The following is a 24,862-nucleotide window of genomic DNA, read 5'->3' as shown; positions in this document are numbered from 1 at the left end:
ACTTCAAGTTTACTATTGGTTTATGATCTTATTTTTCATGTTGATGATCTGGTTAGAAAATGATACAAAAAGTTCTTTACTGAAATACAAAAATTGTGACCTTTGAAGAAAATTCAGGTGTAAGTTAATAAAATATACTAACTCCTATTTTTTTTTTTTATTTTAAAAACAGGATAGTTAATTATTTTGGTTTATATCTCTGTTTTTCTTACTACTATTTTTGTGTTTTAGTAACTCATGTCATTGTTCCTGGTGACGAAGTTCAGAGTACTCTGAAGTGTATGCTTGGAATTCTCAATGGTTGTTGGGTCCTAAAGTTTGAATGTAAGTATTGGATTTGGGAGAATTGCAACATGCATGAACTAGTGTAGTTTATTTTTCACAGTGCATTATTAATGTGCCTAATGATTTAAGGAATATTTGCTAATTTTTTTACTCTTGTTAGTCTCTGTATTTTGGGTTAAAGCTTCTTGTATTAATGGTATTATTTATATATTTTTAGTAAAATGTCCACAAATATATTCTGATTTTTCAAATCTTTTTTTCTGTAATGCCAACTATTTATTTTAGTAAAGAGTAAATGGAGTACATTATAGACTTTCAAGCTTACACAATCCATTTTACTCTTAAATGATGTATTTAACTTAACATACTCATGTTTTAAATATACTGCATAACATGTCTATGAAATGAAAGTAGTTTATTGCTTTCCCTTTAAGATTTCTAAAATATCACCTTCCTGACTCCTTTTTGTTCTCTTAGTTAATTCATCATTTTAGGCAGCTGTTGGGAAATTTAGACTGCATTGTACTACCTGATCTGGGGTGACTACACCAGGTGTTACCTCAACCTCTACTGAAAATATGGCCCTATTCCCTTCTTGTTGGCAGTCAAACACCACAACTTCTAAGCTGCCTTCCACGAACTCCCTGCTGTCATGTACGTGCTTTTTTTAACCTTGCATTCATGTAGGACTTAAAAAATGAAACCTCATAGTTGGTTATTTTCTACTCCTCAGTAGCTAAGTATCTACCTTTGATATAATAGCTAAAGTAGGACAGTGGATTAACCTGTATTTGTTAACTGTTTAGAAAAGATTAGTAGTTATAAAAGAGTAACATGGGAAGTCTTACGATTTTGCAGTTGAGGGTCTTATTCATAGTGTTGTTTATGATACAAGCCTACATGTGTGATAAAATTTCATAGATATGTGTGCACACACACTAGTGCATATGTAGTTGCCGTGAACTATGTTGATGTAGGGTTGTTGGTAGTGCTAGAGGTGTGTATGTGGGTAACATTGGACACTGGAGGAAGGTAGCTTGGAACTTCTTTATGTTTCTTTACAATTTCCCGTGACTCTTTAAAATAAAATATTAAAGAATAATGGATATATTTAATGAAACCTTTTTTTAAAATATTTTTCTGTTGTCAATGCATCTTTTATTTTATTTATTTATATGTGGTGCTGAGTATCGAACCCAGGGCCTCACACATACAAGGCAAGAACTATACGACTGAGTCACAACTCCAACCCCAAAATCTTTTTAAGAAGTAAATGATGGACTAAAATTCTTTAAAAGCTTTGTGCTTTGAAGATTTCATGGAACAGTGCTTGATTTAACCAAGATTTAAAAAAAACTTCAAGAAAAACATATTTATTTATTTATCCATATTACCTGGGATTGAACCCAGGGGCACTTTACCACTGAGCTGTATCCTCAGTTCTCTTTATATTTTATGTCAAGACAGGGACTTGCTAAGTTGCTGAGGCTGGCCTTGAATTTGTAATCCTCCTGCCTCAGCCTCCCAAGTTGCTGAGATTACAGGCATGTGCCACCAAAGATCTTAGTTGTATTAATAAATCTGTAATTTGAAGTTCATTGGTTTATGGAACAATTTCCTTTCAGCAATTATGTTTATTTATTTATGTTTTTTTCAAATGCAGCTTCTACTTTCTTGTGATGCTGTTTCCCACTGATGTGGTTGAAACCACCTACGTTATCTTTTGACTAGCAGTACCATTCCATCTGTCTTCATTAGCCCCTGATATTAGTTCCTCCATGTCATCACCAGTTTGAGAAATAAGTGATTGACTGATTGACCATTTGCATAGTGGAGAAAAGCTTCTCTTTATGTCTCTTTACATTTTAAACTTTCTTTTCCCTTCCAAATCTGTGGTCTTACTGAGCCTGAGTGTTTTAAAAAACTCACTTAACATGGCACTGTGACTATGGATTCTATTGTACCACTCCTATGCTAGAAACTTTACCCATACTTACAAGAGGAAATAGTTTCATAATGATTAAGTCTCTGTGATAAAGAGGCCATACGAAATTTTGTGAGTTAAGATGTTTACCATTTAACTTTGAGTCTAGATTTTGCGAATATGCTGAACTGGTATTTGTTAACTTATATAGGCTACATGATTAATTTCTATAAAATCTACCTTCTTTTGGAAATAGGAGTTTTGTCACTTCAGTGACTTGACCATGTCATTTTTATAAAACTGCTGATGAACTCAGCTGATATAATAGTGCTGTTTAGTGATCCTCACAGTACTGATTATTAACATCCTCTAATATCCATGGTTCTTTGAGGATAGAGAATGCCTAGAGTCTCTTACTGACGTTCATGTCCTTATATTTTCTAATACAAAGTTCCAAAGTGAAGTAAGCTGAAGGTTCAAGATAATTACTTTAAATAGTCATTAGGTTTATGAAAAGAAGGCAAAAACTCTCAAGTACCTTTCTTTCCTTATATATGTTCCTCAGTTTCTATATTGTTCTTAATGTCAAGCATCTCATTTGATCTGAAAAAGCATTTCAGAGCTATTCAAACTATCTGAAAATCATTTAGATTAAAGAAAAAGTAAGTGAACCAAAACTTTCAAAATTAATTGTAAAGATTTATGACTTACTAAAACTAGGTCTTGAGTTTGAGTGTAGGCACAAGCTTGTTGGTAGAGAAACCTTTACTAGATTCACTACTAATAAACTTTAGTATTAACTTGATAGTATTTTCCCATAAACCAAATAAATTCAAGAGGAATTTTAATCTCAGTTTTTTTCTTTAGATACTTGACTAATTTTAAAAATTAAACAAATTAACAAAGAATTATTCAAACGTTTTTGATCCAGTGGTTCCACATTTAACTATTAGATGTTTTCTGTTTAAAAGTGTTTTGTCTTAATGTGTTAATAGCTCTTATTTTCAATATATAAATATTTTATATATATTATATTTAAAATATATGTATATTTCTCTATGTGTTATATATATAGATATATATAAAATCTTAGAAATCTTAGAATGCCATAGTCAATAGACTTGGAAGATTCTGAGACTAGAACGTTGTTATACTGTTGTATCAGCCATTCTGTCTCATCATATTGATTTAACAGGTCTTTTACAGAATAATATTTATATTTTATTTTACAGAAACTATAGATAGGGAAAGATCCTTCTTTAAAATCAGATTCCTGGGATGCTGAGGGTGTAGTTCAGGATAAAGCACCTGCTTAGCATGCATGAGGTTGTGGGTTCAGTCCCTAGCACCACCAAAAGAGGAAAAAAGAAGAAATCAGATCTTTGGATAAGATTCTGTTTCTTTTCTAGTTTGGGTGCTAATTCCTCATAGGCTTCTAATAACCACCCTTGTAGGAAGGTGAATTTTGGTAATTAAACAGATGATATGAATGAAAGAATAGAAGTTATATAAATAAAATCTTTTGTAAATCTCTTATATGAATGAGATGAAACTCGCATCCCCAAAATGCAAACTACCCTTCTCAAGTATTTTTTACCCACCTGTTTCTTTAGTACACTGCTTTCAAAATTTCTTCTAGCTTAATCTGTTTTAAAAAATTTAATTCTGCATCTTCATTTCTCACCTCATTGTGAAAGGCAAGCAGATGGCTGTCATCTTTAATGTTCTCCCTCTTCCCCTTTCCTCATCTAAGTTTAAATAAAATTGCAGCTGTGGAAGTCTTAAAATTCATAGCATCTAAAAGAGTTGCTAGGGGAACATGTGTCTGACCTGGGGAAGGGCCAGATAGTGTGTTTTTTGTTTTCTTTGTTTTCTTAAAAAGCAATGGACCCTAAGAGACAATCATTACATCATTAGATTATAACTAACCTCATAATCAGTTTAACAAAATTCATTCTTTTCTGTTTTAAGTTTACTTCTTTAAATGAATATTAAAGGTGCTTTGGAATTTTAAAAAAATATATTTTTTATTCAATAATGTTTGCTAATTATTATAAAAAAGATACAACAAGATGTTTCTATAAATTAAGATTGATGAAGCAACTCCATACTTCCAAAGTTTTTCTAAGAATAAAGGAAAAATCTTTAACAGTCTTATTTTTCAAAATTTACCTTAAGTAAAACAGATTAAAAAAAAAATGCTAGCATTGTTATTTCTAATAGTAAGAAGTAGGAAAATAACCTCAATATGAGAGAATTAAGATTCCTGAATGCTTAAAGGTGTTCTCTGAAAAAAAAAATTCTGTTTTACATAAGTTAGACAAAATTATTATAAAAACAGGATTGTTTAAATTAAAAAACATAAAACCAATTATGTCTTTTTTACAGCAAAAATATATAAATGCATATGAGTAGAAGAAAATAGTAGTAGGTTGGTAGGTTACTGAAGAGGTCTGTCTGTTTTTAAGAGGTTTGAAAACTGTGTGCGCCTATTAGTTTGAATTCAAATTCTGTAGGAATAAATTCAGAATTTCAAGTTCTAATATATATTAGAAAACACATTTTCTTTTTAATCTTTTCTGGTGATTAATTGAATAGGTAAGGGCTTTGGTCTTTAAAAAGGAAAATAGAACCTGCATCTGTGGATATCTACCACTTAATATACCAGATCTTTTATACTTGTTAATGCAGGCCTGGAAATACATTGTCATATGATTATACTAACCTAAGAATAGAAATTCATGCATAAATATTTTAATATATCACCCAAAGAGAATTCTGAGCATGAGTTTTCTGTTGGAGTTTTTGAACAATAGACTGATGAGGTTGGTCTTTAATGACATCTCTAAACAGACAATTTTGATATTATTTAGAACACAAGGTGTTAGAACTAATACTCAAGTTCTGCTTAAGAAAATTTTATTATATAGTAATATATTTAGTGATAGAATTTATTTCTTAGTACGCATTAAGTAAAATAAATTTAGCATATTAGGAGAAAATGTATTTTATATACTAAATATACTTATAAGTAGAATAGTAACTTAAGAAGCAGCCAAAAATAAGTAATTGTTAAATAGAATTTATATGGAATCACAAAATCCACTGCTCTATGACTGTAATTTCTGTGATATTTCAGACTAGATGTTTATGATGATAGGAGTGGAACTTTAGCTCTTATTTTACATTTTCAGTCTTCATTTTATTGTCTTTTCACTCTTCGTGACAGGATTTCATATACTGTGTTTATTTCTCTATTTTTTCACTTGCTACCCAATTCGTCAGAAATTTAAGTGATGGTATAAGTTGTTCTTTCTCCATTGTCTTTGTTGTAAACAGTTTCTTCCTGGCATTTTCCTTTTTTCTAAAGTTTAGTGTTTTCATAGTCTACTTGGCTAAAAACTTAATATAAAAACATTTGCAAAATGAAATTATTTTGCTTTTACAACCCGGGTTTTGATTTTGATTAGAATCCAAAGAGAAATTCCTGTTTATTTTACTTACATACTGTTATTTTGAATGATATAAATTTCTACTTTGGGTATAATGACATATTTTATTAGGACTTTTGGTTTTGCCATGAAGCGATGTTTAATTTTTTTTATTTTTTATGTTTTTTAATTTATTTTTATTGTAAACAAATGGGATGCATGTTGTTTCTGTTTGTACAAGGAGTAACAGCGTACCATTTGCGTAATCATACATTTACATAGGGTAATGATGTTTGATTCATTCCGTTATTTTTTCCTCCCCCCCCTTCCACCCATCTTTTCCCTCTATACAGTCCCTCCTTCCTTCATTCTTGCTCCCCTCCCACCCCCCATTATGTGTCATCATCCGCTTATCAGTGAGATCATTCGCCTTTTGGATTTTTGAGATTGGCTTATCTCACTTAGCATGATATTCTCCAATTTCATCCATTTGCCTGCAAATGCCATAATTTTATTATTCTTTAGAGCTGAGTAATATTCCATTGTGTGTGTGTGTGTGTGTGTGTGTGTGTGTGTGTATCACAGTTTCTTTATCCATTCATCAATTGAAGGGCATCTAGGTTGGTTCCACAGTCTGGCTATTGTGAATTGAGCAGCTATGAACATTGATGTGGCTGTATCTCTGTAGTATGCTGATTTTAAGACCTTTGGGTATAGGCCAAGGAGTGGGATAGCTGGGTCAAATGGTGGGTCCATTCCAAGTTTTCTAAGGAATCTCCACACTGCTTTCCGGAGTGGCTGCACTAATTTGCAGCCCCACCAGCAATGTATGAGTGTACCTTTTTCCCCACATTCTCTCCAACACCTATTGTTGCTTGTATTCTTAATAATCGCCATTCTAATTGGGGTGAGATGGAGTCTCAGTGTAGTTTTGATTTGCATTTCTCTTATTACTAAAGATGGTGAACATTTTTTCATATTTTTTTTGATTGCTTGTAGATCTTCTTCTGTGAAGTGTCTGTTCATATCCTTAGCCCATTTGTTGATTGGGTTATTTGTATTCTTGGTGTAGAGTTTTTTGAGTTCTTTATATATTCTGGAAATTAGTGCTCTATCTGAAGTGTGAGTGGCAAAGATATTCTCCCACTCTGTAGGCTCTCTCTTGGCATTGCTGATAGTTTCCTTTGCTGAGAAAAAGCTATTTAGTTTGAATCTATCCCAGTTATTGATTCTTGCTTTTATTTCTTGTGCTATGGGACTCCTGTTAAGGAAATCTGATTCTAAGCCAACGAGTTGAAGATTTGGACCTACTTTTTCTTCTATAAGATGCATGGTCTCTGGTCTGATTTCAAGGTCCTTGATCCATTGTGAGTTGATTTTTGTGCAGGGTGAGAGATAGTTTCATTCTGTTGCATATGGATTTCCACTTTTCCCAGCACCATTTGTTGAACAGGCTGTCTTTTCTCCATTGCATATTTTTGGCACCCTTGTCTAGTATAAGAAAATTGTATTTATTTGGGTTTGTGTCCGTGTCTTCTATTCTGTACCATTGATCTACCTGTCTATTTTGGTGCCAATACCATGCTGTTTTTGTTACTATTGCTTTGTAGTATAGTTGAAGTTCTGGTATTGCGATACCCCCTGTTTCTTCCTGCTAAGGATTACTTTAACTATTCTGGGTTTCTTATTCTTCCAGATGAATTTCATGATTGCTTGCTCTATTTCTGTAAGGTACATCATTGGGATTTTAATTGGAATTGCATTGAATCTGTATAGCACTTTTGGTAGTATGACCATTTTGACAATATTACTTCTGCCTATCCAAGAACATGGGAGATCTTTTCATCTTCTAACGTCTTCCTCAATTTCGTTCTTCAATGTTTTGTAGTTTTCATTGTAGAGATCTTTTACCTCTTTGGTTAGATTGATTCCCAAGTGTTTTATTTTTTTTGAGGCTATTGCAAATGGAGTTTTTTTCCTCATTTCCCTTTCAGCTGTTTCGTCGCTTCAGTATAAAAATGCTTTAGATTTATGCGTGTTGATTTGATAGCCTGCTATTTTGCTGAATTCATTGATGAGGTCTAGAAGTTTTCTGGAGGAGGTTTTTGGATCCTCTAAATATAGAATCATGTCATCAGCAAATAGTGACAGCTTAAGTTCCTTTTTTCCTATTCATATCCCTTTAATTTCTTTAGTCTGCCTAATTGCTCTGGCTAGAGTTTTGAGGACAATGTTGAATAGAAGTGGTGAAAGAGTACATCCCTGTCTTGTTCCTGTTTTTAAAGGGAATGCTTTCAGTTTTTCTCCATTAAGAATGATATTGGCCATGGGCTTAGCATAAATAACCTTTACAGTGTTCAGTTATGTTCCTACTGTCCCTATTTTTTCTAGTGTTTTGAGCATGAAGGGGTGTTGTATTTTGTTGAACGCTTTTTCTGCCTCAATTGAAATAACCATGTGATTCTTATCCTTAAGTCTATTGACATGATGGATTACGTTTATTGATTTATGGATGTTAAACCATCCTTGCATTCCAGGGTTGAACCCCACTTGATCGTGGTGCACAATTTTCTTAATATGTTTTTGGATATGGTTTGCCAATATTTTGTTAAGGATCTTTGCATCTATATTCATCAAGGATATTGGTCTAAAATTTTCTTTCTTTGATGTGTCTTTTCCTGGTTTGGGTATGAGGGTGATATTAGCTTCATAGAATGAGTTCGGTAGGGTACCCGCCTTTTCTATTTCCTGGAATACTTTGAGAAGTATTGGAATGAGTTCTTCTTTGAAGGTCTTGTAGATCTTGGCTGAGAATCCATCTGGTCCTGGGCTTTTTTTGGATGGTAGATTTTTAATGGCTTCTTCTATTTCATTGCTTGTTATTGATCTGTTTAAATTGTGTATGTCTTCCTGGTTGAGTTTGGGAGGAGCATATGTCTCTAGAAATTTGTCAATGTCTTTGGTAGTTTCTATTTTGCTGGAATACAGATTTTCAAACTAGTTTCTCATTATGTTCTGTATCTCAGTGGTGTCTGTCATGATATTTCCTTTTTCATCACGAATTTTAGTAATTTGAGTCTTCTCTCTCCTTCTCTTTGTTAGTGTGGCTAAGGGTTTGTCTATTTTGTTTACTTTCTCAAAGAAGCAACTTTTTGTTTTGTCAATTTTTTGAATTGTTTCTTTTGTTTCACTTTCATTGATTTCAGCTCTGATTTTAATTATTTCCTGTCTTCTACTACTTTTGCTGTTATTCTGTTCTTCTTTTTCTAGGGCTTTGAGCTGTACTGTTAGGTCATTTAGTTGTTGATTTTTCATTCTTTTCTGGAATGCGCTCCATGCAATGAATTTTCCTCTTAGTAGCGCTTTCATAGTGTCCCAGAGATTTTGATATGTTGTATTGTCATTCTCATTGACCTCTAAGAATTTTTTTTCTCCTCCCTGATGTTTTTTGTTATCTATGTTTCATTCAGTAGCATATTATTTAGTCTCCAGGTGTTGGAGTAGTTTCTGTTTTTTATTTTGTCATTCATTTCTACTCTCAGTCCATTATGATCTGATAGAACAGAAGGCAGTATCTCTATTTTTTTGCATTTCCTAAGGGCTGCTTTGTGGCATAACATGTGGTCTATTTTCGAGAAGGTTCCATGTGCTGCTGAGAAGAAAGTGAATCCACTCGTTGATGGATGGGATATTCTATATATGTCTATTATGTCTAGGTTATTGATTGTGTTATTGAGTTCTATGGTTTCTTTGGTTGGTTTTTGTTTGGAAGATCTATCTAGTGGTGACAGTGGTACATTAAAGTCACCCAGAATTATTGTGTTGTGGTCTATGTGATTCCTGAAATTGAGAAGGATTTGTTTGATGTACAGGGATGCACCATTGTTTGGGGCATAAATATTTAGGATCGTTATATCTCCTGATTTCTGGTTCCCTTTTTTTTTTTTTTAATTGTAAACAAATGGGATACATGTTGTTTCTCTGTTTGTACATGGCGTAAAGGCATACCATTTAAACAGTATGAAATGTCCTCCTTTATCCCTTCTGACTAACTTTGACTTGAAGTCCACTTTATCTGATGTAAGGATGGAAACCCCCACTTTTTTTACTGAATCCATGTGCGTGGTAGGTTTTTTCCCATCCTTTCACCTTTAGTCTGTGGATGTCTTTTTCTATGAGATGAGTCTCTTGTAGGCAGCATATTGTTGGGTCTTTTTTTTTAATCCATTCTACCAGTCTATGTCTTTTGATTGATGAGTTTAGGCCATTAACGTTCAGGGTTATTATTGAGATATGATTTGTATTCCCAGTCATTTGGCTTATTTTTGGCTTTTAAGTTGGTTTGGTTTCTCCTTTGAGTGGTTTTTCTCTAAGGTAGTTCCTCTCTTTGCTGACCTCCATTGTTGTTTTTCATTTCCTCCTCATGGAATATTTTGTTGAGAACATTCTGTAGCACAGGCTTTCTATTTGTAAATTCTTTTAACTTTTGTTTATCATGGAAGGATTTTATTTCATCTTCAAATCTGATGGTTAGTTTTGATGGGTATAGGATTCTTGGTTGGCAACCATGTTCTTTCAGAGCTTGAAATATGTTGTTCTAGGCCCTTTTAGCTTTTAGAGTCTGGTTTGAGGAGTCGGCTGCTATCCGTATTGGTCTCCCCCTATATGTAATCTGATGCTTTTCTCTCGCAGCCTTCAGAATCCTATCTTTATTTTGAATGTTAGGCATTTTCATTGTAATATGCCTTGGTGTGGATCTGTTGTGATTTTGTGCATTTGGTGTTCTGTAAGCCTCTTGTATTTGATTTTCCATTTCATTCTTCAGGTTTGGGAAATTTTCTGATATTATTTTATTGTATAGGTTGTTCATTCCTTTGGTTTGTATCTCTTTGCCTTCCTCAATCCCAATAATTCTTACATTTGGTCTTTTCATGATGTCCCATAGTTCTTGGAGATTCTGTTCATGATTTCTTACCATCTTCTCTGTTTGGGCAACTTTATTTTCAAGATTAAATATTTTGTCTTTATTGTCTGAGGTTCAGTCTTCCAAGTGGTCTAGTCTTTTGGTGATGCTTTCCATTGAGTTTTTTATTTGGTTTATTGTTTCCTTCATTTTAAGGATTTCCGTTTGTTTTTTTTTGAGAATCTCTATCTCTTTGTTAAATGATCTTTTGCTTCCTGCAGTTGCTCTTTCAGCTTATTGGTATTATCATTTATTGCCTGCATTTTCTCTCTTATCTCATCCTTTGCTTCGCATATTAATCATGGATAATCTGAAGTCCTTTTCTGACATTTCTTCTAACATACTGTCATTGGATTCTATTAATATGGAATCTAGATTTGTTTGGATCATTTTCTTCCCTTGTTTTTTCATGTTGTTCATGTATCTTCCCCTCTAGCAGTGCAGATCTGGGGTATTACAGATTTCCCCCTGTAGGCTTATAGTGGCCCTATAGGTTTCCAAAATCCTTTCTTTAAGGGGAGATCAATATTAGCAGTGCCCAATTCAGACACTATGCAATCCTAGACCAAATAGCCCCTATGAGGACATTAACAAAATTGTCATAATAAACAGAATGAGTTTAAATATTATCTTCAGTAAAACAAACACATTTTCAATAAGGTCTGCAGTTTCAAATGGAGGCAAAGAGGATGCAGAAGGATGTAGAATGTGGCTGTTAATGGGATAAGCAAAGAATATGCAGAAGTTCTAGATAATAGAAAGGGTGAGAGTGTAATCAAAAGAAATTGGATGTTAGCATGCAAAAAAGGGAGAAAGAGACTCTGAGGGAACAGGTAAACATAAGGAAAAGAGCAAGAAAAGTAAAGAAATAAAAACTTACAAAGTTTTTCAATAAGGAGAAAAAAGAAAATCTACAGTATAACAGTCATATAGTAATGACACCTCCGAGAGTTCAGTAGCCTGATGCATGAGAGGTACCTGACAATGAGCTTCAAGCCCCCAGCAGGCGTCTCAGGATGGGTTTTGCTCCACCTAAAGATTGGAACTATGGCTTCCAGGATTATCCAAGATGGCTGCTCTGACTGTGAAATGTGTTGGGAAATGGGGAGCTGCAGCTCAGGGTGTGGCAGTGGTCAGCAGGAGGTCCTGGAGGGGGGATGCAGTTGGTCAGGCAGGGGTCCTGGAGGTTGGGTTTGTTTGGTTGTGGGATCCTGGAGGCCGGTTGCAATCAGTCGGTCTGGGGTCCCGGTGAGAGGGCGCAGTCAGTTGGTCTGGGGGTCCTGACGGCAGGGAGCAGTCAGTCGATGTGAGGGCCCAGAGGCAGGGAGTGATTGGTCGGGCTGAGGTATCCTGGAGACGGGGCTCAGTCAGTCCAGCCAGGGTTCCTACGGGGCCTGGCTGTTGTCTCAAAATGGCGGCAGCCACGTGTAATCAAACCTGCAGGTACTGTAACAGTGAACTTCCAGGTAACAGCAGGCAGCTGGTGCTCCACTGGCAGTGGGCGATCAGTTTACTGGCAGTTGTCGGACGATCAGGAGGTGAACCTCTGTGTTGGGTGTTGGATAGGTGTAAGGCAGGTGATGGACAGGTGAGAGGCAGGCAAATGGCGGATGATAGGTGCCTGACAGTGAGCAATCTGCACTCAAAAAACGCGTGGACATGCTGGCAGACTGCAGGTGATCACAGCAGACAAATGGGGTAAAGCAGACAAATGGGGATCGATAAGCAGCAAAAACTACCTTACCAAGAAACAGATATCCTCTTCTTGAAACCGGAGTTATGGAGCGACAAGGAACGCAGCCTCCCTCTAGTCTGCCATCTTGGATCTCCCCATGTTTTTGTTTTTTTAAAGAACATTTGTTAACTGAGAGTGATACTTAATTCTGATTATTGATGCTATTTCAGTTACCAATAAGAGGTAGTTCCAATTCATTAAAATATGGATTTATATACTGTTCTATTTTTTGAAGAGAATGACTGAATTCTGTGACCTTCCATGCAGGGTTAATCCATTCCTTTGCACATTTGAAGCTGATCTCCATTTTGAAGCTTTATTCCATTTTCATTTTATTCTCTGATCATATTGTATAGGTGTGGATTCAGGAGCCCTTTTTTCCTAGTCCTTCTCCTATGTGTGATCCTTTTTTTTTTTTGCTCCCTTCTAAAACTGGAAGTGACCAGGCTTAATATAAATTCAAGAACATCATCAGTGATTCTTGCTGCTAAAATGAAAATATGCTTTTATGAGGTAGGAGGCAGGAGTGGTTACTAGTGGTTTAGAATAAAGGAATACCTTTCTGTATAGTACAAGTTTCTTTTTTAAAAAAATTGTTACAACCCTGAAATTTCTAAGCTGCATTAATATGCAAAGATTGCAGCATTGGTAAAGGTGGAAAGAACTGCCTTAATGAGTTTAAGTTAATGACTTTGAGTCAAGTACTATTTTGGGAATTGGCCTGTTTACCTATATATACATATAAAAGTAATAAGATCTCAGGGTAGAAGGAAAGTTTACATGAAATGATGGATATGATCAGGAATAAATCTGGGCTAGAAAAATCTCTTGATTTTAATAGATAGATTGTTTCTACTATTATTTTTGCTTCAGTCAAAATCTTTGAACATGTGAAAAGAAAGATGAAATAAAGCATACATTTTATAAGGATAATGACTTTTTTTGACACATTTTAAATTATGTATCACTTTGGCATATGAAGAAATCTGCGTTTACATAAATAACATAACTTACTCATGTAGTCATTTCATTTTGGAAATCACTAGTTGAGACAGCTCACAAAAATGTGACCTTGTGTTTGTTCCCTTTTTTTCCTTCAAAAGGGAGAATAAGAGTCCATCTTTCTGCTGAAATATTTTGGTGGCAGATGATGGAATAATTGTGGACTTCATTACAACATTTATTACAAATATTAAATATTTTGGTTTAGTTTTCATAAGGGTCTTCAATTGGTAGAAAATGACTTATTTTAAAATTTTGATGTATATATATAGAGAGAGATTAAAGATTATGGTATTTATTATACTTTAGATGAGTTAATAGGAATTTGTGAAAGTTCTGATATTTTGTTTTAAATGGAAAATAGGTTAAGAATTTTTGTTACAGATTTGTTAGCTTTTATTGAGTTAATAAAACCTTAAAATAGCCATTAGTTAGGCCTGCTAAATATGTGGTGTTTGGTAGATCTTCCATTTCATTTGATATTAATGTGTTATCATTTAAACTGTTGACAGTTAATTTTAAAGCATCTCGTTTTCTTCTTTTACTTTCTTGTAAATTATCAGTTGGTTTACTTGAAAGGAGGTTCACTGGAAGTTGATATAGATTTGTCACTATGGTAATGTCTACTGAGGAGTATGTCCTCATTCTGAAACCTGTAGGGTGTAAGTTAGAGTGGCAGCTTTGACATCAGTCAAGTTAAATGAGCTCATTGATCCACAAAGGCAAAGCCAAGTGCATTATCCCTCTCACTTTACAGTCCCTTCCCCCTCCAAAGTAGTCAGCAGTTTTTGCCATTTTTGGCATACATTTTGGCTAATCTCTGAAAAATAATTTTTATTTCTAATAAGTGCTTATGTTGTTGTTTCATTTAGAAAGCTGCTTAAATCTCTTATGATTTATGGAACCTATGTGGTCCCCGTAAGCATGCAAGTTGCAACCCTTGGAGTAGATGTCACTCTCACCTTTTGAAAAATTTTTAAGTTTTTCTTTGCAATGACAGCAACACTACCAAAATACTTTGTCACCATTCAAAAATGTTGTTTTAGACCTGGGAAATGATTCCTTAGTTTTCGGGGGGAATGAAGGAGCTATCTTTTTCTCTTTTAACTTTAGTTGCTCTTAGGTGGCATAAGGAGTTGTCAGATTGTTACTTGGAGTAAGACAGTATTAGCAGAGTTTGTTTGGTTTAATAAATATAACTAGATTACTGAATTTTTCTGATCCTACAGAAATTTTTCAGCTGCCACAGAACTGATATTTGTATGAATGGAGACATACTCACGCTATAAAAGCAGCAGTGCTTTCCCATGAAAATGCCACTTGGCCTTCTTGATGCATGCCACTTTATTTCTCTTGCTTCTATACTTAACCAAACTCTTGTGTCTGTTCAGGTTATGGTCTCTTGACTGACTGGTGGCAGCACCTTGTTAGGATCAATTGATACCATTTTAATGTGTTAATTGTGATAGTTTAAATAACCAGTCAGATAAACCAATAAAATGGATAAGCAACTAACACAGGCACAGACCACTTCCTTATTTCTGTAATTAAACATTAGCCACTCCTAATATAGTAGGTATTAGAGCAGTGTTTAGCATTTGGTCCTTGGTTCTGTGTGCTAGTGTATTAATTCACCTAAAGATATTGTTGCAGGTACTCTGCAAATATCCTTAGGAAGGACATTTAGGAAGGGGACTGCATGCTAAAGTGATTTAAAAAAAAAAAGAAATGAAAATAATAATCACATGTACAATAATGAGTTTAAGTTAATTATTTTACTACATTGGTAATATCTTTTGGGTTGGTATTTAGTATGAAAAACAGTATACAATGTAATGCCATTAAGCATACTGACAGTTTCTAGGATGGTATTTTGACCTTGCTAAAATTTTTATTTTGAGTTTCATTTTCAATATATGGTAGAGTTAGTTCTTTTTGAGGGGTGGTACTGGGCATTGAACTTAGGGACACTTGACCACTGAGCCTCATCCCTAGCCCTATTTTGTATTTTAGAGACAGAGTCTCACTGAGTTGATTAGCACCTCGCTTTTGCTGAGGCTGGCTTTGAACTAGGAATCTCCTGCCTCAACCTCCTAAGCTGCTGGGATTAATTCTTTAATATTAGATTCATTAAATTGTTTTTAACTCAGGAGTGATTATTAAAAGTTTTGATATATTAAAATCTTATGTGCAAAAAACAATTCTATAGAATATTTATAAGTTGGGAATACTAGATTCGAAAATTCAGTTTAGCAAATTCAGATGATATTATTATTTAAAAACAGTGGTGGAAAGAGATTTGAGCCCCAAGACATAGGCAAATCCAACAAATTAGGAATCCCATGATAGGGAATTATGAATGTCCTAAGCAAATTGGAATATACATTAACCACTCCAAGTTAAGGAAAACCAGTCTCTGGACAGAGCTCTGTTTTCTGAGACATGGAGTATTCAGTTATTAAAATCTTCTGATTTTATATATAAGCAACATTTTGGAATGGTCAATTAAAGCAGCTTTAAAGCTTTGGACATATTCACAATCATACCTTTTAGAAGGTTTATTTTGTGTACCAGAAAGTTATATTTTAATGTAGAATGCATAGGCATTAGAAAACTGAGAGGGCTTGGGTCTGATCCCATTCTACCACTTACTGACTGAATGGTTTAAGCCAGTTAACTTCTTTGTGCTTCAGTTCTCTCCCCTCATTGTTCATGAATTCTTTATAAATATTTGAATTTGTATACTTTCTAAAATTTTGTAATCCTAAAATCAATGCATTGCTTTTGTAGACATAGGCAGAATAACTTAGACTTTGAGTTGCCAAATGAGCCTGTTCCTCACTGAAGTCAAATAAGGTGATACTCTGCCTCCTTTCTTCACCTCTTACCTTAAACAATTAAGTGTCCCTTTCATGCTTTTTTCAGTGCCATGGTTTTTGGAGTTCTGTTCATTTTTTATCATAATTTCACTGTTTCAAATAGCCCCTAAGTATAAGAGGGCTCTACATTTCAGAGAAAACTCTTCGGAAAAACTTTGCCAGGGCCTAAATTATAGTGTTCTTGACTCTGAGTTTAATGCTTATGAATCAACACAATGAATAACGAAGGTGTCTTTAAACACAAACACATTGTCCTAAATAATACCAGCTACTGGAGATACTAAACCTCTGTAGTTTTGCAAGTTTGAGGTAAGCCTTAGCAAATTAGTGATGCCCTCTCTCAAAAAATAAAAAGGACCCAGGATATAACTCTGGTAAAATGTCCCAGGGTTCAATCCCCAATACTAAAACAACAAAGGCAAACCCACATAAAAAAGGATTAAGTTTTGGTCAGTTGATGAAAATGTTGGAACCAAAGACTCACAGGAGCCTAACCCTGTGTTTCATCTGAAGAGCCATAATTCAGTATCCACAGCATCTTTATAGAACCATGACTACTGCAGATAATGAACGTCTACTGTAGCAATCTTTCTGGGCTTGAGGTAATGGCCTACATACTTACAACTCAGGTAGTAGCAGTTATCGTAATAATTTTTATCAGGGTCTTTCCTTAGAACAAATAATTGTGTCTTTGGTCATTTAAATGAGAAGTCATTTTTTTTTTTTTTTGAGAAGTCATTTTAAAAGAAGGTAAAATGGAATAAATTGGGCTTTAAAGATTTTTGTTTTTCTTTTTTTTCCTCTAATTTAATCAGAAGGTTTTAGTATGTGATTTAAGCGTGTTTTCTACACTTTAAAAAATATATATATTCCTTTTAAATTACTTGGGTGAACTTATGAGTATTGTGTTTTGTGAACAATTAATGTTTGTGTACTAGACAGTATTTACATATTCATAGTATAATGATGCATTCTGCTTCTAGCATAAGTGTTAAAGAACAGGTTCAAAGTTTATATAAAGTGCTGCTGCCATGTTGGTTCTCCACTAATGAGAATTTATGGGAAGACAGTTTTGTCTTAGAGGATTCACAAGTGTAAGAAGAATAAACTTAATAAATAAGCACATAAATTCTGTTCACATTTTACTATTTGTGCCCAGGAAAATAACAATAAAAAAACTTGACTTTCCTTATATTCTTAATGATATTCTGCTTTTTCTTTTGATGTTGATTTTTGTATGTGTATTTAATACCATAAATATAAAGACCTACATTTAAACCACTAATACTTCTAGAATATTTTATTGACAGTTTTTAAATATTGAAGGTAAGTTGGTCCCACATTGTTTTTAGTAACAATTTTACATTCAGGTGTTTTTCCTTTCCTTTGCTGTCATAGGTACCTTGACTTGAGCTTGTCTCAGTGGCAACCTTAACAACTTTAGCACAAATTTTAATGAAAAACTAAATTTGATAATGGATTAATTACTTACCAATAAACAAAAATAGAGCAATAAAATTTCATTTATTTAAGCACTTATTTAAAATAAAGCCTTCTGATTTTAATGAAAGTGATCAATTAGATTATGGAATTAAAGAATGACAGGAAACAGCAGGAATATAAAAAATGAAACATTTCCCTTCTCAGGCAGAGTATAACTCCTTTTGTACATAATAGGCACTTAATAAGATAAGAGGAAGAGCACTACAGTAGAAGGCTATTGTGTTGGGAAGTAGTTAGCTTCAATTTGGTCATGTTATTAGTGATCTTAGCAAATCACTTTGTGTTTCTGCACTTGACTTTTGAAATCAATAAAACAAGAAAGTTGGGTTAGATCTTTAGAATTTTTTCTAGCTCTTAAATTCCATAATTGTAAACATTTTCCAAGTGTTCTAGGCATACTTTGGAATAAATATACCTAATAAATAGGGTTAAAACATCCCCTTTTTCCTCAAAAGTTACCAGTTTTTTCAATTTCTGTCTCACTGCAAGTTCTTACGATTGATTCATGTAGACATTGATGAAGTTTCATTATTTTGTGAGTTTGGGATAATAGAGAAGAAAGTTTAAAAACGGTCATCTCATAAAGTCTCGGTCGATCTAAAGTGAGCTGTTACTGACTCTTGGAAAGTATTGAGTTTGTCTTATCCAGTGTCAGATTTTGCTCTTAAGGTAACTATTATAGGACATGAGACCTTTTATCATATTTGAATGACTATTTATATCAAATGCAATCTGGGACAATTCTGATGCTTGCAGCGATTAATTGTTCACCCCTCAGTTCAGAAAGGAGCCCTTTTACAGATTTATGCCATTTATAAGCCAAGAGGTAGTTCTTCTGCATTGGAGTTACTCTACTTTCAAATTGAGTAGGAATTACCTGGAAAGAATTTTATTACTGACATTTTTCAGGTTTTCTAATACGATGTTAAGTCAATATGTTTCCAGCAAATATGCTAATTCCCAATTGAAAGTAGATATTTATGTAGCTGTAAGTTCTGTCTGGTTAAGTTTTAAGCTACTAGATATCAAGGGATGGAGGATGTAAGATGTTGATATGTAAAACTACTTTAAAATAGCTAAGAATTTGAACTGTAACTCCGAAGTCTTATAGGTGCTTTGTATTTTTTATTATGTTTCTAAAAAACATCATGAAATTTCCTCAGTGATTAAAATTGAGGTTATTGAGAAAATAATCTCAAAGACAAATAGCAAATGATGTGAAGGTTTTGTTTTTATCACAAAGGTAATTTATAATACAATCCAGTTTTTAGAATACTTCTTGCATTTTTATCCACAGAAGCTCTGTGAAATAGGTGATACTGTTAGTTTCATTTTTTTCTCTTTTCATAGGCAAGGAAGCTAACGTTGAAGAGTTTAAATAATTATCCCAAAGCAAGTGATTGGGATAACTAAGTCATTTGACTTCAGATCTCAAATTAAGTTTTTTTTTCCTATGCTGTCAAAACCAGGAGTATGGTAAATATATACACATGGTATCACTTCCCTCCCTTGATGGTGCCTTTCCATACACTAAGATGTGACCTTTAGATTAAACTGATTGAGTACTCCCATTTGATGATCATAGGCACCTGAAGACTCCTGTCATCTCTAGAACTTAGCTGGACAGTTGGTGCTGGCTGTTAGCCAGTGATCCTGCTTAGGACTTCTCCTCCCAGGAGCCATTTAGAGGAATGACTTCAGATAGCACCACACTAGACTGTCATGGTTGCTTTTGCTTTATAAAATTTAGTCAGAAAAACTAACACCACATGGAGCCTGTAAATGTTTTTGCACAACCCGTAAAACATTCTTGGAAGTGGCCAGTAAAAAAGGGTTTTACCATTCAAAAGAAAAAAAAAAAAGATAACTGTGTCATTGTTTACATCTGTAACTTTTTCTTCCCTGTTTTCATTACAATATTCTGGCAAAAATGTAGGCACGGTAGCTTCCAGTGTTAGAATAAATAACCATTTGGATTGAATTCAAAAAAATAAAAAATAAATAAACTGAAGCTGAACACACGCAAGTCATCAGAAGAATGTTCTTTTTCTTATGGAGCTCAACCAAATCTTCTCTAAACTAGTGACTTCAACATCAAATCCCAAGCAACACACACTGCTTATTTTTTAATTATAATAGGTAATATTGAGCTCCTATTGTACGACTAGCTAAGCAGGTGCTGTGGACTAAAGCACTTTTCTTTTGCAGTCTAACAGCCAAAATGAGCAGTCAAATGATAAATGCTCAGTTCAGATTATTGTGTGCTGGATACAGTGATGCCCACCCCTCTTTTGTGGTACTAAGGATCAAACCCAGGGCCTTCCTTGTGCCTGCTAGATAAGCACTAGCCCACTGAGCTACATCCCAGCTTTTTCTTTATTTTGAGACAGGGTCTTGCTAAGCTGCCCAGGTTGGCCTCAAACTTGCAGTCCTCTCTCCTCAGCCTTCTGAATAGCTGTATGATGGACTTTTTAAAAATTCATGCTTATTTTGAGAATTTCTATTATTAAAGCTGTTGATGTCTTTTCTTGTTTTTGAAATAGTATATTGGTTTAGATTTTTCAAAAAGTTTAAAATTAGCATCTAGTGTTAACTCATTGCTTAATCCTGAAGGAAGGATTTCTTGTATTTTCTTCATATGGAATATCAGTTTTACTTTATTTTCTTTTTGCCTAAGTAAGATTTCTATTTCAGAGCAATACTAAGAACAACCATGAAAAGGAAAAAACACTTAGGTAAATTGCTTAATTTCAATGAGAGAAAAACAGTGTTCACTCGATATGTATTTCACTTTGTCCTTGTGTTTTGTCAGGGGTGAAAGCCTCTCTACAAAAGAAAGTATGTGAAAGGGAAGAAAAGTATGAAATTCCTGAAGGCCCACAGAGAAGCAGGCTCAACAGAGAACAGCTGGTATTTTTCTTTCCATACTACTTTCATTGTTCTTATTATGACTTCATATTATTATCACCATCAGGAAAAACTTCTTCTGCCCTTTCAGCAAGTACAGGTGACTGATTAAAATTTTAATTGTGCTTATTTCAAGCACTTGATTCTGAAAGATGATCACGATGTGCAGTAAAATCCAGAAGGTAATAATTTCATACTGTTAATGGATTTTTGGCATATTGAACATTCCCATAAACCTTTCAGATTCTGAGGTAAATCTCAGATACAGGAAGTAGCTTGAAAGAAGACTTACAGCTGCTGCTCGGATTTAGTTACCATATGTCTTTATTGCCACATATTGCAGTTTTAATGGATAATATTCCATTATTGTATTGATATATATATATAAATATATTAGAAATGACAAAGAAAATATTTCAAAGGAGGGAATTGTGAAGCTTTATTTTTCTGTAAAGCACACAGAAGTATGTCTTATAGCTAATTGGGTTTCTTGCCATCATTTCATCATCTCCTGTACCCCAGTAATTTATCTCTGGAACCCTTAGGTCATACTGTCGCCATGGCTGCCCTAGGGACCTGAAGTTGGTCTTGTGCAGGGACCTGATATGGGTGGGCAGAATTGGATTGTCTTTATAGTTTAGCCCAGTGTCCCTGAAGCATATCTCAGATATTCTAGGCATTCTTTGGGCTTAAAGTCCCACCTAGTATGCATAAGCATCCTGATAAAAGAAGTTTGATGAGCATATAAAAAAAAAAATACAGAGCACACCTAAAATTTTGGGGGAGTGAAAAGGAATTGAGATGATAGTGACTGAATGTTACAGAAAAAAAAGTATATATAGGAAACCCTTATTTGCGTAAGTATTTCCAATTAGTTCAGTTGAAATACAGCTTGTACCAGCACCTCATTAAATAGCATCTTAGCTGCTTACTATTATTTTTATCCTTCATTCCAGAGCGTGTTTTTAAATATTTCAATCAGCTTTTAACAAATTTTTCTTTGTTATTTCAGTTGCCAAAGTTGTTTGATGGATGCTACTTCTATTTTGGGGGAACCTTCAAACATCATCCAAAGGACAACCTTATTAAGCTTGTTACTGCAGCAGGGGGCCAGATCCTCAGTAGAAAACCTAAGCCAGACAGTGACGTGACACAGACCATCAATACAGTTGCTTATCATGCCAAACCCGATTCTGATCAGCGCTTCTGCACACAGTATATCATCTATGAGGATTTGTCTAATTATCGCCCAGAAAGGGTTCGTCAGGGCAAAGTCTGGATGGCTCCTTCAAGCTGGTTTATAGACTGTGTGATGTCCTTTGAGTTACTTCCTCTTGACAGCTGAATATTATACCAGATGAACACTTCAAATTGAAGCTGCACAGTTGTGTGAACCCAGCACTGTTTTTGATCATTCACATTTTTACAGATAGGTAGAGTCATTCACTTTTTTTTTTTTTTTTTTTTGAATTAAAAAAAAAATTTATGCCAGATTAGGAATTCACTCTGTGTTTATCATTTAGATGCTAGGACCACTTTTAAAGAATTTTTCTTTCAGGGCCTAGAGCTGTAACTCAGTAGCTCAGTAGTAGAGCATTTGCCTAGCATGCACAAGACCCTGGATTTGACCCCCTAACATTGAAAAATAAATTTTTTTTGTTTTCTTTTTGAAACTGGCCTGTTTATTAATGTGCTTCTACTCTAATTATCAGCTATCAAAGATCAGTGAGAGGCTATGATAACTGTTGGTTAAATCTGTAAATGATATCATTATACTCTCAGCCTTTTAGTACTCTTTGATGCAAAAAGTCCACACCTGCCACCAGCAAAAATACTTTTCATCCTTTATTAAGCAGAATATTGTGAAATGATTTTTTTTTTTTTTTTTTTTTGCATTTAAAAGGTAGTTCCTGATCTAAATGTGCCATCACAGGTGTTAAATCCTCCTATCTGCAATTGTCTTCATTTTATATTGTATATATTTAGTTTCTTAAAAATTTGGGGGCTTTTATTCCTTCATTTTTATCCTTTTTTTGATCTTGTATATTCATCAGGAAATCATGATTTGAACCATAACAGCATTGTCTTTTGTTAGTGAAAATCAATGTTACATTTACTGTACGTATTATCATCGTGTACATTTGCTTATTGTTAACTATCAGTTTATAACTGTTTATTTGCTTTCTCTGTGTGCATCTATATGTGTATAGAGTATATTCTCTAACATATTTTAGTGTCAACATTCCTTAAAAGGTGCCACCAGGGCTGGGAATATGGCTCAGTTGATAGAGTGCTTGCTTCACAAGCACAAGGCCCTGGCTTCAGTTCCCAGCACGGCAAAAAATTAAAAAATAAAAAAATAAAAGGTGCCACCAGTCTACAAAATTGTCAGTCAGATGTCGTTACCTTAGATTAGAAGCAGTCTTTTTTCTAATAGACCTTGCTAGGATTGCTAAAATAATTTCTCGTGTTTTGTTGTTATTTTTATTTTTGTTTTGTCGGTCTGAGAATTGAACCCAGGGCCTTGAGCATGCTAGGCAAGTGCTCTACCATTGAGATACATCCCCAAACCAGTCTAAATAAAAATTTTAGGTTGGTGTGTAGATAGAAATTACTTGATTTAGAGTGGATTTTTTTCCCCAGGTAATACAAAAGGGTGTCGCAGTAAATGTGGAGGTAGGAGTGAGAAGGAGTTGTTGCTGATACCAAAACAGGTCTACATAGTGGACAGGACCCCACTTGAGAATGACTGATCTGGGGAGTTTACCCTGTGTTGTCTGAATGTTCTCGTTGTGTATCAGGAGGACTAGAATAGATAATTTTAAAACATTTTTTAAGAAGCAGAATCCTTGCCTGGTAGGGGGCACGCACCTGTAATCCCAGCAACTCAGGGTACTGAGACGGTAGGATCTCAAGCCAGCCCAGCCTGTGCAATTTAGTGAGACCCTGTCTCAAAAGAAGAAGAAACAAGATTCTTTAATAAATCTTACTTAGAAGTTGAATGTACTTAAAATATTATAGGCTTGGAGAAGGAGATGCTATGAGACCTGCCAGTTTGGTCCCTCACAAGCCACAGAGAACAGTTTGATAACCAGTGGAATATAATATTCCTAATTTTGAAATACTGAAAGTCTGTGAGACTAATCAGCATTTTTCGATCCACTTATTTGAAACTTTGAGATTCTGCTGATCATTTGAAGGTATGTTTTACATCAGTCCCTGTTTCAACATATTACTTTTTTTCATGTTAACACGTGTTAAGTGAACAAAATAATATTTTTCTGACTCTGACCTTGCAGGTGAAGTAGCTCTGAAGCTCTCTCTATAGCCATTAACGTGTTTGTTCCACACTTCATTCTGATGGAGAATGAGGAACACTAATGCACCAAGTGAATCTGAGGGGTTTGATAATGTCTGGCCTAAATAATTATGACTCTGGGATTTGGTTGTCATTTTTTATTTATAACTTATTTTAAGTCACTTTCTGTTGCTTATGGTCATAGATCACATTCCCAGACAGCTTTGTCTGTTCCTTGTGTCTGAATTCCTGTTTGCGAAAACACCTTGGGGGTTTCCTGCTCACATTCCTCATTCATTGTCTTGGTTTATTCCCTTTCCTCTGTTTTCTTTCTCCTCCACTAGTAAGTAGTATTTTTTGGTTTCTTTCAGTATTTTTCTTGACAGCAGTTGGTTTATGTTAAGCCATAAGGTTATGTTATGTTGAAACTTAGGGTTATACTTTTTGTGTGGGCATACTTGTAATTATTTTAATTTTTCAATCATAGATTCAAGCTTCCTTTTTATTTACCAAAAATCATTAAAGTTATTTGTGTTTCCATGTCTCTGTATCTTCTGTAAAGTGATATATTCTGTAGTATTAAAGATTGAGACTCAGCGTGACTTGTGAGGAAATCTTTCAGCTTTTAGAACATTAATACTTTTTACTAATTTTACTTTTTAAGTAAGGTATATTAGATACTTCATTATATTAAATAAATTATTCTGAATAGAGTGTAACTGATGGTTTAGAATCTTCAAGAGCATTAGTCACACAGCCATTTCTTCTGGTTCCCTTGGAGTCAGTTGACCTCTTTCTACCTTGTCCCTGAGGCTTTGTTGCACATGCATTCTGCCTTCTCAGTTGCTTTTCCTCTTTACCCACTGCATTGTAATTATTTATCTGTCTCTACAAGTATATTATATCTAATTGGTAATTTTTTTCTTCTGACTTGC

General features: G+C 34.4%; 1 protein-coding gene across 3 annotated transcripts in view; it reads left to right on the top strand.

Moving 5' to 3' along the window:
- Bard1 (BRCA1 associated RING domain 1) overlaps positions 1-24,461 on the top strand; it is a 90,135-nt gene extending 65,674 nt beyond the window's left edge. For 2 of the 3 annotated variants that reach the window (XM_047547488.1, XM_047547490.1), the window contains 3 exons: positions 232-324; positions 20,535-20,632; positions 21,642-24,461. In XM_047547488.1, coding sequence (XP_047403444.1) covers positions 232-324; positions 20,535-20,632; positions 21,642-21,974 — 524 coding nt within the window. In that variant the 3' untranslated portion in view covers positions 21,975-24,461. Of the gene's footprint in view, positions 1-231; positions 325-762; positions 891-20,534; positions 20,633-21,641 lie in introns of those variants that run through there. The other variant, XM_047547489.1, reaches the window with a different exon arrangement.
- The last annotated feature ends 401 nt before the right edge of the window (positions 24,462-24,862 follow it).

Source organism: Sciurus carolinensis, chromosome 3, assembly GCF_902686445.1.
Source record: "Sciurus carolinensis chromosome 3, mSciCar1.2, whole genome shotgun sequence".
In the NCBI taxonomy this organism is placed as follows: domain Eukaryota; kingdom Metazoa; phylum Chordata; class Mammalia; order Rodentia; family Sciuridae; genus Sciurus; species Sciurus carolinensis.
This window is presented reverse-complemented; position numbering and strand designations above follow the sequence as displayed.